Source organism: Onychostoma macrolepis, chromosome 19 (genome assembly GCF_012432095.1).
Source record: "Onychostoma macrolepis isolate SWU-2019 chromosome 19, ASM1243209v1, whole genome shotgun sequence".
Lineage (NCBI taxonomy): Eukaryota > Metazoa > Chordata > Actinopteri > Cypriniformes > Cyprinidae > Onychostoma > Onychostoma macrolepis.
This window is the reverse complement of record NC_081173.1, coordinates 31,895,417-31,914,375: the sequence shown is the minus strand read 5'-3', so window position 1 is coordinate 31,914,375 and position 18,959 is coordinate 31,895,417. Positions and strand designations below refer to the sequence as shown.

Here is an 18,959-nt window from a genome sequence, read left to right as displayed (position 1 = left end):
AAGAACTTCATTTGAACAACTTTAAAGGTGATTTTCTCAATATTTAGATTTTTTTGCACCCTCAGATTCCAGATTTTCAAATAGTTGTATCTCAGCTAAATATTGTCCTATTATTTATTCAGCTTTCATATGATGTATAAATCTCAATGACTGGTTTTGTGCTCCAGGGTCACAAATATCAAAGTACCATGGTATTAGTCTGATTCCATCACTGTGCTATGGTACTTCTACAGCACTTTTTACATTTACATGTTATTTCACATATATTTCATTTATTATATATTTATTTTATATCTTGTTTATTCTATAATATACTATATATATATATTATGTTATTTATTTAACATATTTTTGTTATATTTTAAATATCATAAGTGATTTATTTGACATATTATTATATAATATGTTTTAATTTGATATTTTAAATATTATATTTTTATTTCAGATATATAATATACATGTATTAATGATTTAGTTGTTTACAGTTTGTTTATTAGATAATATACTATATTTATTTTATATTTTATATACTATTATAAAAATATTTTTTCTTTACATATTATTTATTGTATATTTATAATACTTCTACGTTGTTATTTATTTGACATAGTATTTATTATATATTTATTTTACCTATTGTTTGAACCTTATATGCTATATATTACACTATATATACACACACATTGCATTTGATATATTTCATATTTTACACACACACACACCCTCGTGCTCCCCGTGACCCAGTTTCTCCCATGTGTGACTGTCTCATGTGGTTCAGGTGTGTCCCTTGATTACCCCTTGTTTAGTCCTGTATTTAGTGTTGTCTGCCCCATGTTTCCTTGTCCGGTGTTATACATAATCATGGAAGTGCTCCGTGTGTGTCCTGCCTGCCTTGTTTTACCCCTTTCTGTGGATTATTGAAGACTGTTTATTGTGATTCTCCTTGCTCCACATCCTGACATAACACTGATCACAAAAGGAAACTGATATATTCAGGGGCAAAATTTAGCAAATTAAAACAAAGATAAGCATTAACATCAAATAAATCTCAGGATTAACCATGACTGACTTATTTTTATTATTTGCAGACATGATCTCTTTTCTCTGAACAGAAGCAAAAAGCGAGTCTCATCTGAAGATGCTGTCTGTGTTTTGTTCTTTCATTATATAAAGATCTTTAAACATCAACAGAGTCGGTAAACCCTCTAATCTTCACACACACACACACACACTCTCTCTCTCTCTCTCTCTCTCGCTCTTATAACCCGATAAACTCTCTGTACTCGTGTTTTACTGTAACTGTAATGAATATCTTGCTTCTGTTGATGACACTGCTTTCTTCAGGGAAACTCCAGGCGCCGCGCGCGGGCACGAGACCTCAATTTCTCCATCATCTCATTTATTTATTTCTGTGTGTTTATCTGTTTATTTATTTATTAATGCAGCGTTAAATCCGCAGATTTGTGCATCATCTTCCTCCGCGGCTGAAGTAATGCGCGGTCTTGGCTCGCGTCCGCGTCCGTGTTCGCGTGAATAAATCCTGCCGCGCGCCCCCGCGGCGCCCGTGACCCCGCAGCCGATGCTGATGAGCGGCGCGCACATGAACGCGGGTATTTCCAGCGATTCTCTGCACTTTGAAGTGTTCTCGGGTCTGATGGAGTCTCCGGTGGACGCACCTGTGGAGCCTGGCAGCAGGTGAGGATGATCATTACATACACAAACATCAACATCATATACAAACACAACATTACACACACAACACATGGGCTGAGTAAAAAAGCTTGTTTTTAGCAACAATAGGCTATTTGACATTAAATGCTTATTGCATTGTGATATTAATGATAAATGAGCACATTTACCTCAAAATTTTGCTCTAATGTAAATGAAGCAATGAACGATGCACTAAATGTTGATGTTGGACTGTTATTGGTGGATTAAAAGTTATTGGTGTGTTATGAAAATAATTTAATAATTTAATTCATTATTAAAAAATTGGATGGGTAGCCTATGTGAAGTACAGTTTTGAATGTACATTATGATGGTGTTTGTTATACAGAGTTTAATTTTCTGTATCTAAATAGTCTCCAGACAGATTGAGAGAGATTTTTATTAATTACTGTGATGAGAAAATCAGGTTGTAAATCCCGAAAATAATCTCACAATGAAAAATATCCCCCAAAAAGAGGCTTCGTTTTCTTTATGCACACACACACACGCGCGCGCACACACACACACACACACACACACACACACACGCGTACACACACAAACACACACACGCACGCGCAATGTTTGCTTGCACTATATGAGTGCATAAAGGTACTTTTATTTCAGTTTTTAATGTATGTAAATAGTGCACTTAAAGTGTTTATGTAAAAATGTGTGACCCTGGAGCACAAAACCAGTCATAAGGGTCAATTGTTTTTAAATTGATGTATGGTTTCTTAGGATCGGACAATATTTGGCTGAGATACAACTATTTGAAAATCTGGAATCTGAGGGTGCAAAAAAAAATCTAAATATTGAGAAAATCACGTTTAAAGTTGTTCAAATGAAGTTCTTAGCAATGCATATTACTAATCAAAAATGAAGTTTTGATATATTTACGGTAAGAAATTTACAAAATATCTTCATGGAACATGATCTTTACTTAATATCCTAATGATTTTTGGCATAAAAGAAAAATGGATAATTTTGAGCCATACAATGTATTGTTGACTATTGCTACAAATATAGCTGTGCTGCTTATGACTGCTTTTTGCTGCAGGGTCACGTGTGTGTGTGTGTGTGTGTGTGTGTGTGTGTGTGTGTGTGTGTGTGTGTTGTGGTTAAGGCTCAGAATCGCTGCTGGTTTGAGCTCGATGAAGACTCCCAGGGAAAAAAAAAAATGTACACTTCCATAATATACTGAAAGTGCCCTATTTTTGCACACTAATTTTTGTACTTAATATACTAAAAATATAAAGATAAGATAAACTTAAGATCATCAAAGTGTACTCAACTGTGCTATTTTGGGACACCGTGAATATGAACTAAAATGCACTTTTAACATACTATCTTTGTATTTAAAAAATATATTTAGCTACCACTTGAACTATCACTCTCACACTAGTACACTCAAGCGTACTACAAGCGGTGACTAAATAAATTTCGTAAATACAGAGATAGTATGTTAAAAGTGCATTTTAGTTCATATTCATGGTGTCCCAAAATAGCTCAGTTGAGTAGCCTACACTACACAAGTTTATCTTAAGAGGTATATTTCATGGTATATATAATTTTTAGTATATTAAGTACAAAATTAGTGCACGAAAATAGAGCTCTTTCAGTATATTATGGAAGTTTTTGTTTGTTTTTTTCACCTGAGCTGAGTGACTGATCATCTGATGCTGTGGTTTGTTAATGTGAGTGTGAGAAACACATCCAGAGCTCGAGGATTGAGTGACTTCTGGCTGTAACCAGACTCTCAGACGGATCCGATTCCTTTCCACAAAATCTGGGAAGGTGTAAGAGAGTCAAAGCAGAACCAGAAGAGAGCTGCTTTAGAAATAGCGACAAGAAAATCAGGAGCCGTCACCACTGTGTCCTTCGCAGAACCTGTAATCAGGGTTATTATAGTTTAAGTTATAACTAAAACTTAAGAAAAAAAATAAATAAATAAATAAAATTAACAAAACACAACAAATTAAATTCACCAAATTAAAGCATGTCAAATTAAAATGAAAATGGAAAATATTAAAAATAAAAACTAATTTAAAAATTAATAAAAACTAGAATAGTGTATCAATGATAATAAAATAACACTGACTGTAATAAATGCAGAGCTCAAAAATATTAAATTATTATTTTATTAAATGATTAAAATAAATACTTTATTAGGTTTTTGAGCAATAAAATATGTAGACTATACAGCTATAATATAACATTACAGTTCATGTTTGAGATTTCTCTTAAGAAAATGACATTTTATTAAATCTGTTGGTATAACAATACCAATACATAGAGGTAATATCTAAAAAAAAAAAAAATTAATAAAAAAAGAATATTAAACCCATTTACATTCATGCACTTGGCAGATGCTTTTATCCAAACTCAATTTAAAGTGCATTCAAAGTTTATATATAATCAGTTCATGCATTCACTGGAAATTCTGTATTGCAACAGACTGTTAAATAAACATTGTTTATAGTTTATTTGTTACTGTATTTTATATTTTCTGTCTTTTTTATTTTAGTAATTTTGTTGAGTTTTTGTCAATATTTTTAATAATTTTATATTCATGTTAATATTGTATTATTTATATTAATATTTAATTTTTTATATGATTTAAATATGTCTGTATAGTCTTTTTGTTTTTATTCCAGTTTAAGTATTAGTTATTTTTGTACGTCAGGTTAAAATAAATGAAAACGAAAAATGGTGCCTTGGCAAAAATAAATACTTTTTTTAAAAAATATTTTATTTTATTTTATATTATTTAAGTTAGCATTTATTTAACTTAAAGTAACAAAAATGTTCCCCTTCAGGAGCTCGAGCTGCGTCGAAAACGCTATGGGAACGTCTTCAGCGTGACCACGCTCTGAATGGCCCAATGGATGGGCGAGACGTCACGGGCGGGTGACGTAGCGACCAGGAAGCTTAAAAGCACGAGCGGAGAAACCGGCGTCAGCTTTCTGTCATTCAGCAAGACTTGGCCGAGGCTTAGTCTGTACGCCTTCCCCACGATCGCTCCGCTCCCGGGAGTTCTGCAGAGAGTGCGCCGGGACGGGGTCCGTTTGCTGCTAGTAGCCCTGTTCTGGGGTATGATCCTTCACCCCCGCCCGGAGTTGTGGAAGCTGTGGGTGTGGCCTCTGAAGGAGCACAGCTCATAGCTTCTGGTTTCTCAGCCGAGGCTGTTGAGACCATCCTCCAGTCCAGAGCTCCCTCTACGAGGAACCTGTACGCCCTGAAGTGGTGCTTCATGGTGCGGAGACCGCCAGCTCGACCCGGTTAACTGTCCGGTTGGTACAGTGCTGGAGTTCCTGCAGGCCCAATTCTCCGCAGGGTTGACCCACGCAGGTCATCTGCAACGCTGTGGGATGGTCCACGCCCCTCACGTTCGTCAGGTTCTATGACCTAGATTTGCGAGCCACTCCAGGTTCTTCTGTTCTCTTGCCATAGCTGTGCTCTTCCACACTAGGCAGGGATTTGCTAGTCTGGTGGCGTGGGCATCTCGTTCCCATAGCGTTTTCAACGCAGCTCGAGCTCAACGCTGCGTCTCAGGGCCATACTTCCGGCATCCCTGCGAACGCTTGCTTCATTCCTAGAAGCTGACGCCAGTTTCACCGCACGTGCTTTTAAGCTTCCTGGTTGCTACGTCACCTGCCCGTGACGTCTCGTCTATCCATTGGACTGATTACACGCGTGGTTCAGAGCGTGGTCACGCTGAAGGCGTTCCCATAGCGTTGTCAGCGCAGCTCGAGTTCCCTCGGGGAACCATGGTTACATGCATAACCTGGGGCGTTTTTTTAATATAGATTTAGTTTAATAGTATTTAGTTTTAATATGCTTATTATATCACATTTAGTACTCGTATTACTAATGCTCAAACAGTAGATCATGCTAGCGATGCCAATGTCATGGGTTTGATTCCCATGGACTGCATGAACTTTGCATGAAAAATTGTGCATCCAATGCAATGCAAGCTTCCTTGGATAAAAACATCTAGCAGATGCATGAATATGAATGATCGTTGGGGGTCAGAAATACACGTACGTTGGGAAAATTTAACATGTGTCATAATAACAAACGAGTGTTAATGAGTAAATCTTATTCTGAGTGAGTTCTGTGTGTCCAGCGGGTTTGTTGATGGTCTTTTAAGGGCATGGAGTTTAAAGCCTCTTGAGCACTTTTAAAGATGCTTAACGGACTGAAACAAAACATGCTGGAGTAAACAAACAGACAGATGAACATTACAGCCTCCATTACGGCCATTTGCAGAGCAGATTAGACTTGACTTGTGCATTAAACACGCTCAAACGACATATGCTTTCAGCACACCGCACAAATCCTGCGCTCTGATCTCAGCTCGTTCACACACACACACACACACACACACACACACACACACACACACACATACATACATACATACATTTACTTAGCTTTCTAAATGGGGACATTCCATAAGCGTAATGGTTTTTATACTGTACTTACTGTATGTGTTATTGTCCTACACCAACCCTACACCTAAACCTACCCCTTACAGGAGGCGGTGCATTTCAACTTTCCCCAAAAAACCTCATTCTGAGTGATTTATAAGCGTTTTGAAAAGTGGGGTCATGGGTCAATGTCCTGAGATGTCACCTTCTCCTTGTAATACCTGCCATACCCTCGTCATTATACACATCTATGTCCTGACTTTTCACAAAAACGCCACACACACACACACACACACACACTCACTCACTTACACACACACACACACACACACTCACTCACACACACACACACACACACACACGATCACAGTCGTCAGGAGCCATTCATCTGTACATCCAAAACCACACAATTCTTTGTTGATTATCATCATTACATTCTATTTCTATTCTATTTAGCATGATCAACATCTAATTTTATATATATATATATATTTAAATCAATCAATTTGTGTTACTTTTTATATTGCATTTTTTCAATCACTTACTTACACATATTTATTTATAGTAATTATTATATTTTAATTAAATGTTATTATTATTATTATTTATTAGTTATAATTTATTTCTGTTTTATTTGCATTATATCTTACTGTTCATTATTATTTCATTTCACTAACAGTTTAATGTTTTACTATGCATCAATAATATATGACAATACTATACGACACTTCAGTATTTTTATTTTTTTTATTGTATTTTTTGTCATTCGCTCGAATCGCTTGTAAAACTTTTAATTGCATTAGATTTGCTTGAAATATGCTTTAATTAAAGTTTCCTTATTATTATTAATTATTTCTGTTCTATTTTGCATTATCAACATCTCACTGTTGATCATTATTTTTTTATTGTATTATTTTAATTCAGTAACATTTTACCGTTTTATTTTATTTTTATTGTATTAATTTGTAAATCACTTTGAATTGCTTGAAAGATTGTTTAAAGTTTCATCATTCTATTTTGAATGAACACCATCTTTTTTTATTTTCTTTAATTTTACTGAAACATTTTACTGTTTTATGTTAATCAATATTTAAAAATTGTTGCTGTAAAATTTTATTACTGCGATTTAGTTATCACAACTTTACACAACATTAGAAAAAGTAATAATGTTTTGTCAGTGTTCATGCTTGATTTAAAATTAAAAGTTTAGATAACTTAGATGTACAAGTTATCAAAAAAAGTGTAAGTTTTAAGTTGTTATTAATTGCAGTAACAATTTTTACAGTTAATTTTTGTGTTCATTTTTTGTCAGTCACTTTGAATTGCATTCGATTTGCTTGAAAAGTACTTTAATTAAAATTTCATGATTAGTATTTTGCATAATCAGCATCTTACTGTTGATCATAATTTTATTGTAACATACTGATTTTTTATTTATATTTTATTTCATTAACAACTTAATGTTTTACTAAAATCAATTTGTGTTATTTTTCTCATATTGCATTTTTTGTCAATCGTTTGTAAAGCACTTTGAATGACATTAGATTTGTTTGAAAGGTGCTTTAATTAAAGTTTGATTGATTACATGGTTCAATGCAGTGAAGAAAAATGGTTTGATATTGTTTATATAAAATGCTGTATTATTGACGGCTGAGAGCAACAAACCATCAAACCCAAGAGACGATAACTGGCAGATCATTCATCATTCTGCTTATCACTTGCATAATAAATATTAATGCATTTCAGTGAATGATTTTAAGGAGCTTTTTGTTTACTTTTGAATGATAAAATGTTTATACTGTGTTTGAGCCACCAATCAAATGTAAAATCTGGATCTTGCGGTAAAACCAGTCCTGATCTAACACACACACACACACACACACACACACTGACGGCCGCGTGCTGTGTGTCTGGCAGTGTTCTGTGTTTTGTTGTGGCTTTGATGCGTTGAACGCTGCCAACATTTGGTTATGCAAACATGCCGCTTGGAGTCCCGGACGATCCCGCAGAGACACATCTGTTCCTCCTACACACACAAACGATGAATAGATCCCAACAGCAAGAACAACTCTGATTCTGACCTCTGACCTCTGAATCTGAGGAGCGTCACTGCGACACTCCTCACATCACGATCTCAAACTCATGACGCGTTTATTGGCTGAACATCACAGACATGTTAATACACTCTCTCTCTCTCTCTCTCTCTCTCTCTAGGCTGTGAGCGGGCGATCAGCGAGACTTTCTTTAGTAATTGTTGGTAATGAGAAGGAGCAGCCCCTCTGCCAGCTGGTGAGTGTTTGCAAAGATTTGTGATTTGTGACATACATGATTTTTTTTTAAGGCTATAGACAAGTAAAAATGAATGTAATTATAATTATAATATATATGTATGTGTGTTTGTAGAAATGTTTGTTGCAATACTATAATAATATTTTTACAACATTTTTAATGGGTGTGTATATATATATATATATATATATATATATATATTCAAGATATTAATATTAAAATATGAATACTAAAAACTATATAGTTTTATAATATTTAAAAATGATATTGTAATATTATAAAATATTATGTAAATTAAATCGTTGTAAAATATGTAAAATGTAAATTATATGGTTTTATTAAAAATAATATATAGCATATATGGTGGTTGTGTCACGTCTTGCTGTTTTCAGTGTCTCCTGCACCACTTTATTAAGATTTTTTTAGGATTTAGTTTTTTTTTTTTTTTAAATCACACTAAATATGTTGACAGGCCTAAAAACATTTTAATGCTTTCTCCTGCTGTATTCAATAGTGGGTTTCATAAGAAAACAGCTTTGCTTTTTTTTTTTTTTTTTGCACTATTCTTTCAAACGTGTTATTTTAGTATATTAATATTTTCGTATTTTTGTTTTAATTGTAATATATTGTATTATGTATTATATTATAATAGTAAGTACATAACCAAAATTAAAACCATAAAAATCATTTGGTAACACTTTTTTTTAAGCTGTCCTTGTTACATACAGTGCTGCTTGAAAGTTTGTGAACCCCTTGCAGATTCTGTGAAAATGTGAGTAATTTTAACAAAATAAGAGAGATCATACAAAATGCATGTTATTTTTTATTTAGTACTGTCCTGAGTAAGATATTTTACATAAAAGATGTTTACATTTAGTCCACAAGACAAAAAGAAAAAATAGCTGATATTATTAAAATAACCCCATTCAAAAGTTTGTGAACCCTTGGTTCTTAATACGGTGTGGTTACCTAGATGATCCACGACTGTTTTTTTGTTTTGTGATGGTTGTTCATGAGTCCCTTGTTTGTTCTGAACAGTTAAACTGAGCACTATCCTCCATGTCCTGCAGATTCTTCAGTTTTCCTGCATCTTTTGCATATTTGAACCCTTTCCAGCAGCGACTGTATGATTTTGAGATCCATCTTTTCACACTGAGAACAACTGAGGGACTCAAACACAACTATTAAAAAAGGTTCAAACATTCCCTGATGCTTCTGAAGGAAACACGATGCATTAAGAGCCGGGGGGTGAAAACTTTTGAACAGAATGAAGATGTCCAAATTTTTCTCATTTTGTAGAAATATAATTTTCTTCCATTTAGTACTGCTCTTCGGAAGCAACAGAAGATACTTGCATGTTTCCGGAAGACAAATTAAGTACAGTTTACCTTGATCTCAAATTCAAAAGTGCTGTACTTAATTTGTCTCAAATATCCAAAAGATGCTGGAAAACTGAAGAATCTGCATGCCATGGAGGATAGTGCTCAGTTTAACTGTTCAGAACAAACAAGGGACTCATGAACAACCATCACAAAACAAAAAAACAGTCGTGGATCATCCAGGTAACCACACAGTATTAAGAACCAAGGGTTCACAAACCTTTGGAAGGGTGTTATTTTAATAATTTCAGCTGTTTTTTTGTCTTGTGGACTAAATGTAAACAACTTTTATGTCAAATATCTTACTCAGGAGAGTACTAAATAAAAAATTAACATGCATTTTGTATGATCTCTCTTATTTTGTTAAAATTACTCACATTTTCACAGAATCTGCAAGGGGTTCACAAATTTTCAAGCAGCACTGTATGTAACAAGGACAGCTTAAAAAAAAGTGTTACCAAATTATTTTTATGGTTTTAATTTTGGTTGACTATAATAACCCTGGTATATTCTTCAGCCACGGATTCTGGCCATGCATTCATTTGTAGAGTAGTGCAAAACCTCACAAGCAAAATTATTCAGAACATCAAAAAAAAAAAAAAAGTTAAATTATAGTACTGTCTATATTTCTGTAACACTACAGATCCTGAAGCTCCATCATCTGCGATGTTGAGATTTTCTATTAGCATACACAGTTTACCAAATTTATGCAACAGAAAGTTGAATCTATGATCTTTCCCCTGTAGGCGGGTCTCCAGATGTGTGTGGCTGCTGATTGGAGGAGGCTGTACTGGTGGGTGGTCCTCCAGTGGGTAGTGGGCGTGGCTTTATCAGCGCCCTGCGCTCAGCGCTGCGACTGTTTGCCAAAGCTCTTGATAGCGAACTGTTCATCAAGAAGACTGTCTTCCGTCCCCGCAGGCGTTCCTGACAACACCCTGTCGCTTAACTTAACCAACAACCTCTTAAAGACTCTATCAAGGCGACAGTTCCCCGGCCTGACTCAGTTACGTGAGCTGGACCTCAGCGATAACGCACTAACAGCGATCGAAGTCGAAGCCTTCGCCGGTTTGCGGAATCTCGTCGTGCTGAATTTATCCCGCAACCATCTAAAGATCATCCCGGTCGGAGCCTTCTCTGGCCTCCACGGCGTTCAGCTCCTGGACGTCAGCTGGAACGAGATCTTGGTGCTCCTGGACGATATGTTCAGCGAGATGCTGTCTCTCCAGAAGCTGGAAGCCAGCGAGAACGATCTGGTGTTTATCTCAAATCGCGCTTTCGACGGTCTTTCCGATCTGCAGGAGCTAAACCTTGACCGATGCAACCTGACGTCTGTGCCGATCGAAGCACTTTCACGGCTCTCCGGAATCGTCCGGCTGCGTCTGTGCCGACTTGGACTCACGACGCTTCCCAACAACTCCTTCCGCCAGCTGGGACGTTTGCGCGATCTTGAAGTTTCCCATTGTCCTTGGTTGGACTCGTTAGCCGCTAACAGCCTGTTTGGACTCAATCTCACGTCGCTAACGCTCAGCCACTGCAATCTGAGCGCCGTACCGTATTCCCCACTGCATCACCTCGTCTACTTGCGATACTTGAATTTATCGTACAACCCAATCACTATTATCCTTTCCAACCTTCTTGGGGATTTGCTACGACTCCAAGAGCTGCATCTAGTCGGTACAGGGCTCATACGAATAGAGCCTGGTGCTTTTCGCAACCTTGCGTTTTTCCGGTTCGTCGACGTGTCGGAGAACCGTCTGGTGACGCTGGAGGAGTCTGTGTTTCATTCGGCCGCTGCTTTAGAGGTGCTTGGACTGGACGGGAACCCGTTGGCGTGCGATTGCCGGCTTCTTTGGGCGATGCGCAGACGCCCGTGGCTGAGCTTCGAAGGACGTTCGCCGACTTGCGCAACACCTGTACAGGTGCAAGGCCGGTCGTTTGCTGACTTTACGGAGGCTGAGATTCCTAGGTTGTTTACGTGCAGGCAAGCTCGCATTCTGACTCGGAAGCCGCAGGATGTTCGGACGGACGAAGGACATACGGTTTTGTTCTTCTGCGCAGCTGACGGAGATCCGGCGCCGTCGATTATTTGGCTGAATCCCAAACGCTCTGTTCTGACCAGCTTGGGCCGGATTCGCACGCTCGCTAACGGGACCCTGGAAGTGCGCTACGCACAAGTACAGGATAGCGGGTATTACCTGTGCATCGCTTCGAACGCAGCCGGGAACGACAGCGTCTCGGTGAGCCTGCGTGTGCGAGGGTTTCCGGCGTCCGCTCGCAACCGCTCCGGCTCGTACTTTCTGGAAGGATGGAGCTTCACGTCCGGGCAAGCGGCGGTCAACGGATCGCAGCCGTTTCCGTTCGACGTGAAGACGCTTGTGATCGCAGTTACCATGGGGTTCCTGTCGTTCCTGAGCTCGGTGGCCGTCTGCTTCGTCTTCATGTTTTTCTGGAGTCAGAGCAAAGGGCAGATCAAGCACACGGCGACTATCGACTTCGTGCCGCGCAGCGCGGCGACGGCGTCCGGAGGCGGACGGACAACGATGGAGACGGGCAGGTTCACAATGAAGCTAATCTGAAAACTTGAGAACATGAGATGTTTGAGGTGCTACTAGATATCCAGAGTTTCCCATAAGCTTAAACATAAGGATAAGATGCATGACGCTCCTGAATGTCGTTCACTGCACAAAATTGTTTTTCATCAGTATTTTTGTCTTGTTTACCTGTACAAATATTTTTAAATTAAAGGGATAGTTCACCCAAAATGAAAATTAGTCCATGCTTTACTCACCCTCAAGGTATCCTAGGTGTATAAACGTCCGTAATAAAACATGCCTCACATGGCTCCGGGGGGTGAATAAAGGCCTCCTGTAGCGAATCAAAGCATTTTTGTTAGAAAAATATCCATATTTAAAGTTTTATAAACTGTTTGGATGTTCTCGCTGGAACTAACGCTTCTCCCCCTGGAGCCGCGTGAGGCACGTTTTATTACGGATGGATGCACTTTATTGGACTTCTTTTGGACCATTGAAAAATAACAGCCATTCACTGCCATTATAAAGCTTGGAAGATCCAGGACAATTTTTAATATAACTCCGATTGAATTCGTCTGAAAGAAGAAAGTCATATACACCTAAGATGCCTTGAGGGTGAGTAAATTTTTGGGTGAACTAACCCTTTAAGATGCATTTAGTGGAGATGCATAATGACAAAAGTCATCTTGTTTTCTGGAGAAATGAAGTATGTTTATGCTTAAAACAAGAGCAAATATCTGCCTTTGGGTCATTAAGCATTGACTATTTCAAAGGGAAAACTTCAGATTTCGTTGACTGATATTTGTTCCTCATTTTAAAGGTGCAGTATGAAATATTGACAGCTAGTGGTTGAAATGGGTATTGCAGTCCAAATTCATAATATTGGAGAGAGTTGTTTCTCCACACCCTTTTTCTGAGACTCAATGCTCACACGGGTTGCCAGATTGAGGATACGAAACAGAAGCAAGACTTGAATGGAAGGTGACGAGCCTTAGACTGTAAGTTGAGTTGTTTTATCAGTGTTTTAATATGCCTCTGGTCACAGAGCTTTTTAGATGGATGCCGAGGCTCTTTAGATCTGGTAGAATCTCTGATCTCTGACCCAGTTCCTTTGCTGGCTTCCATGGCTCAAATACGTTGTGTTTTCTGCCATCTGGCAACCTGGAGGGTCGAAATCCTATTGGGTGAACTGGCAATGGGCGGAGTCACACAGACCAAAACAGCTGTAGCGTTGTTTTTCAGAGACACAAGTATGTGAACTTAGCATGTCTCTAAATATCTGCAAATATGGTATTTTTATGCTTTAGTAAAGTTAAAAAACTACATGCAGCACTTTTAACTCTCTGATTATTTCACGGGTCATTTTGACCCATGTTTGATTTAAAAATTTTAGAAATTTGAAATTTTGTGAGTTTTTCTCATTTAGGGCCATGAATGTGCACGCAACATTTCGACATTCTGATGTATTTTGGAAAGGCTGTATAAATTTCGGTGACTCTGAGGGGGTTTGGTGTTTCCATTGGTTTCCATGCAATTTACCAAAAATCAACACTTTGCAAAGTCTGAGGAAAAAAAAACAAAAACAGAAAAAAAACACCAACAACAGAAACCTTTTGTGTAGCTTGTCAAAGATTAAACTATGAAATGCAGTACATGAGTACTTATGAAATCTAACACTCAAAGTTCAGTAGAAATCATCTTCTGAATCGCAGGGAGAATTTGCGGTTTCTTCATCCATTTTAGTTTCACAGTCTGTGAATCTGTCAGAGGATGTTTTTGTTCTGTTGCAGAACTGAAAATAAGTGTGAGAAACACATTTTACCCTCGCAAGCAGACAAAACAAAAAGAAAAGACTGTAAATAGTGTTTCTGTTCATAGCCTAAGTACAAATAATTTTTTTTTTTTTACACATTTGCAGTAGTTACAAGTAGTCATGAGAAGAAGAAAAAAAGAAGAAAAAAGAAAAATATATAAAATATTTGGGTCAAAGTGACCCATAATAAATAGAGGATTTTTTAAAAACACAATGAGTTCATAATTTCTCATAAACATATATACATAAATATTTTTTTTACAATAGAGGTTTTCAGTGCTTACATTAATCTTTAGTGTTTTTCATAGAGTTGATTTTTTTTTTTTTTTTTTGTGAATTGCATGGAAACCATGCGGTCAATTCGACCACAAACACAGTCACAAACTCACTTCATTGTGTTCAGTTTCTCAGAAATGAAGGCTTCTTCTGTCACTTTGTAGCTCCAGTAAATGTAAAATCCTAATTTTTAGATTTGGATATTTGTACTGGAAAACAAAACAAAACAAACAAGGACCATGACTTTGCACAGTGATTCTCTAGATCTTATTGCATGACGTTTACTGATGGTTCATGATAATTTTCCTGTTTTTCACATCTGTAGAACTCGCTTCAGTTATTTAAGGTGTTTATTTCTGCATTTTTGAGTTTGGGTTGACTTTAATTGTCAGTTGGATGCCACTGTGATTTACTTAAATTAGTTTCCTGATGATCAAGTTTGCACTAATTCAGGTTTGTGAGATGAGCTTTAAATGAGATTTAAAAAAAAGTTTTGAGGCTTTATATCATCAGATAGTTTTAGCATGAGCTGCATGAATGCATGTGTGAGACGCTCTGATCCCATTATTAGCATCTATAAACCAGAGAAAGTGAGCAATAATGAAGCTTTAATTGGACAGAAAAAAACAGGAGAAAAGATCTCAGGTTAATTAAGATCGGATTGAGAAGTTTCAATAAATCCTGGCGTAATGATATAATTTATTCAGTGTATTAAATGACAGAAATATTGAATGCGCTGCATCTCAGGATTGTGTGAATGTCTGCAATGGTTGCATGTGTTTTTGTATGTTATTATATTTTGCTGATGACGCTTTTAGATGCAACATCAGCCGAAGCTGATGCAAACTGTGTGTTTGCTGTGGAAAATCACTATTTATGCATTTATGTGTTTATGAATACATGGCTTTAATAACGGCTTTATGCAATCCAACTCAAAGCAATAACGTCCCATCATGCACTGCTGTTTTATTAGCATAAATGATTGTTTGATAAAAGTGGTTTGTTTGTTCGTTTAAGATTCTGTCAGTTCAACTGTTTTTCTATCCGACTCTTATGAATCTCATTTTAGTGTTTCAGAGTTTGAAGCATCTCATGTCTGTCATTTGTTTTGTTTTTTTGCAAATATTAATTAATTTATTTTTTATTCTAAAGACAGTTTAAAATGTACTAGTTTAAGAACGACTGCATTCGTTTGTTTAAACACTTCTGTTTACTATTTTTAGTTTCTTTTTTCACTTTTAAATGATCCATTTACTTTAGATTTTTTTTTCATGGGAAGTCATCTTAATGTCTGTCTTTTTAAAATGAATCAGTTTTGCAATTTCTGTAAGAAATGGCTGCCAAAAGCATTAAAGTCATCTTGAAATGATTTGTTTGATTCAATGCTTTCAAATATCAAATTAGTCATTTTTTTATTTTAGTTTTACTATTTTTCCTCAAATATGTCAGAATACGGGGAATGTGAAAATCATTTCACATTTGTTTTTGCCTCTAATTTCACTTTGTATTTTTGTGAGTATTTCAAGTAAGAGGATAAACAGCAAAGACATTTTTTTTCTTCTCATATTTCCCAAAGATGGCAATATTAATGAAAGACACATCAAACTCCATCAATTCTTTTATATTCTGGTGTTGTGATTCGCTCATGTTTTAATCTACAGTATATAAACTCGCTCTCGATCACGTCCAGTAAATCAGCTTAGAGCAGAAAAACAACAGGCTGAATGAACACAATTCACTCATACAACCCACACACACACACACACACACACACGCACACACACACACACACACACACACACACACACACACACACAGTGTGAGCTCAAGCATCAGATGTGTTCAATAAACAGTGAACTAAAGAGCATGTAAAATACAAACATCAACTGTCTGTCCCTTTAAAATGGTCCTCAGAGGTCATGACCAGCTTCAATATATGTAAAAATAGGCATACAACATTGAAAAAATAAGTGAATGTGAATTTTTAAGGTTTGTGGTTTGGCATGCCAAGTTAAAACACCTGATTAATGTGTGCCTAATTTTTTAACAATTATTTATTCATTTTTGAACAAAAAAAAAAAGATGTTTTCTATCATATTTATGGAAAGTACTTGCACATAATTCATAAAATCCCCGCTCATCTTCACATTCATGTTCAGATCTCTGTCTTTTGAGATTAAACTCGTTTGGGTTTTATGTTTGTCTGACAGATCAGACCCCAGATTAGAAGTTTCCAGTCAAACGTCCGTCTGTCGTCTGTCCCATGATTCATGATCCTGAAGCTTTGCTGATCTGTTCAGTAACACTGGCGCCTCCGGCTGCTCATATCATCACATTACAGTCCAATCACATTATTATTACTGGTCAGTATTTGGATATTTACCAATCAGTTTTAACCATATTTATGTGGTTTAAGAAAGGTCCTTATGTTGTGAAATTCAAATTTTTTAGCATTTTTTACTGGACCATTTTTTAAAATGACTTCTGAAGTTCCACAGAAATATGCACACTGCTATTGTGCCTTCAGCTCATTTCAAGGCGAGATTTCTCAAAACCCTTTGAGGGTGTGTTAAAACAAACATAAGAACTTTGTTCTAGTGCCATTGTTCTCAAAACCATTCAAATTGTGCCAGCTTTTATGGTAACCATCTTTTTCTAATGGTTCCTTGAACTTAGCATATTTGAAGAACTTTTCTGTCGAGTTGCTGCCCCTCTGTATATCCTCAATTATGCCAAGTTCAAGGGTCCATAAAAAAATACTGACAAAAGAAAAAACTGCCCATTATTTGGATTACATTAGAGCAGTTACTCTAGTATGAAGCCCTTATATCCATTGTAATGCACCATCAAAGAGATCAGAGAAAAATAGCCACAGATTGGGCTGATGGCACAATAAGCATCTGCAGTGTCAAATATACCAAGTTCAATGGTTCATAGAAAAAGAATGGTAAAGTGAAATCAGCCCAAAATGTGGAATTTGTTAGAGCAGTTGTCCTAGTATGAAGTGCTTATGGACTATTTACTGCATATTTAAAAAGTTTGGAGAAAATTTGCTGCAAACTTGGCTGATGGTGCAATAAGTGTTTGTGTATTGTCAAATATGCCAAGTTCAAGGGTTCATAAAAAAGAATGGTACAGAAAAGAAATAGCTCAAAGTTTGGATTTTGTTAGAGCAGTTGCCCTAGTATGAAGAATTTATGTCCTCCTTAATGCATCCTTAAAGGGTGCAGAGAAAAGTCACAGCAAAATGAGCCGATAATGCTGCAAGAATCTGTGTACTATCAAATATGTCAAGTTCAAGGGTCCATAAAAAAGGTTGGTAATGTAAAAACTGCCCCAAATTTTTATTAGAGCAGTTGCCTTATTATGAAGCACTTGTGTCTGCTTTAATGCACCCTCAAACGGAGTGGAGAAAGTGCATCTGTTCATTCTCAAATAAGCCAAGTTCAAGGGCCCATAGATAAAGACTGATAAAGTAAAAATTGCCCAATATTGGGATATCATTAGAGCAGTAGACCTAGTATGAAGCCCTTTTGTCTATTTTAATCCAACCTCAAAGGGCTTGGAGAAAGTTTGCTGAAAATTGGGCTGATGGTGCAATAAGCACATGTTTATTTTCAAAAGTCAAGGAGCCATAAAAAAAGACTGGTGAACTAAAAACTGCCCAAAATTTGGATCTCATTAGAGCCATTGCTCTAGTATGAAGATCTTATGTTCACTTCATTCAAACTCAAAGCAAATATAGAGAAAATTCAAGCAAAATGAGCTTCTTTATGCATTGTCAAATATGTCAAGTTCAAGGGGCTATAAAACATGACTGATAAAGTACAAACAGCCTGAAATCGGAATTTCATTAGAGCAGTTGACCTACTACAAAGTCCTAATATCCACTTTAATGCACACTCAAAGGTAGCAGAGAAAAATTGCAGTGATTTGGGCTGATGGTGTGATAAATGCCCTTAAGTATTGACAATTGTGCCAAGTTTAAGTGTCCTTAAAAAATAGTGATGAAGTAAAAACAGCCCAAAATTTGGATTTAATTACAGCAGTTGCTCTAGTATGAAGCACTTATGCCTGCTTTTCTGGAGAAAAGCTGCAGAAAATTGGGCTGATGGTGCGATGAGTGCATCTTTGTGTTGTCATATTACAAGTTCAAGGGTCCATAAAAAAGGTTTTTAAAGTAAAACCTGCCTGAATTTTTGGATTTTATTAGAGCAATAGCCCTAGTATGAAGACGTTATATCTTTATTATTGCACCCTGAAAGGGGACAAATCACTGTGAACTGGGCAGATAGTGCAATACGTGCCTCTGTGAATTGATAAACAGGCCAAGTTCAAGGGTTCATAAAACAAGATAACAGAAGTAAAAACAACCCCAGAATTTCAATTTTATTCGAGCAGTAGATGTAGTATGAAGCATTGTCTGTTTTATAGTTTTTCCTCGATTGCTTAAACACATTTCTTGAAATTATGCCTCGTTTTTGCAAAACTCTAAACACAAATCCATAACTTCTAACTCAATTCCCCAAAC

General features: G+C 36.6%; 1 protein-coding gene across 2 annotated transcripts; it reads left to right on the top strand.

Moving 5' to 3' along the window:
* The first annotated feature begins 1,324 nt into the window (after window positions 1–1,324).
* lingo4a (leucine rich repeat and Ig domain containing 4a) lies at window positions 1,325–14,263 on the top strand. 2 transcript variants are annotated; one of them, XM_058753243.1, is made up of 3 exons: window positions 1,325–1,695; window positions 8,355–8,429; window positions 10,555–14,263. In XM_058753243.1, exon 3 carries the CDS (start codon window positions 10,567–10,569, stop codon window positions 12,382–12,384), a length of 1,818 nt encoding a protein of 605 aa, XP_058609226.1. In that variant the 5' UTR covers window positions 1,325–1,695; window positions 8,355–8,429; window positions 10,555–10,566; the 3' UTR covers window positions 12,385–14,263. The 2 variants fall into 2 exon arrangements, with proteins under 2 accessions (XP_058609226.1, XP_058609225.1); XM_058753242.1 differs by lacking the exon at window positions 1,325–1,695 and adding an exon at window positions 5,703–5,750.
* Window positions 14,264–18,959: the final 4,696 nt, after the last annotated feature.

Bases quoted from the DNA above. Each gene is read 5' to 3' on its own strand.
- lingo4a (XM_058753242.1), top strand. From the start codon at position 5,715: ATGAATATGAATGATCGTTGGGGGTCAGAAATACAC. The intron at 5,751-8,354 runs GTACGTTGGGAA...CTCTCTCTCTAG, and splicing joins GTTGGGGGTCAGAAATACAC to GCTGTGAGCGGGCGATCAGC. The intron at 8,430-10,554 runs GTGAGTGTTTGC...TTTCCCCTGTAG, and splicing joins AGCAGCCCCTCTGCCAGCTG to GCGGGTCTCCAGATGTGTGT.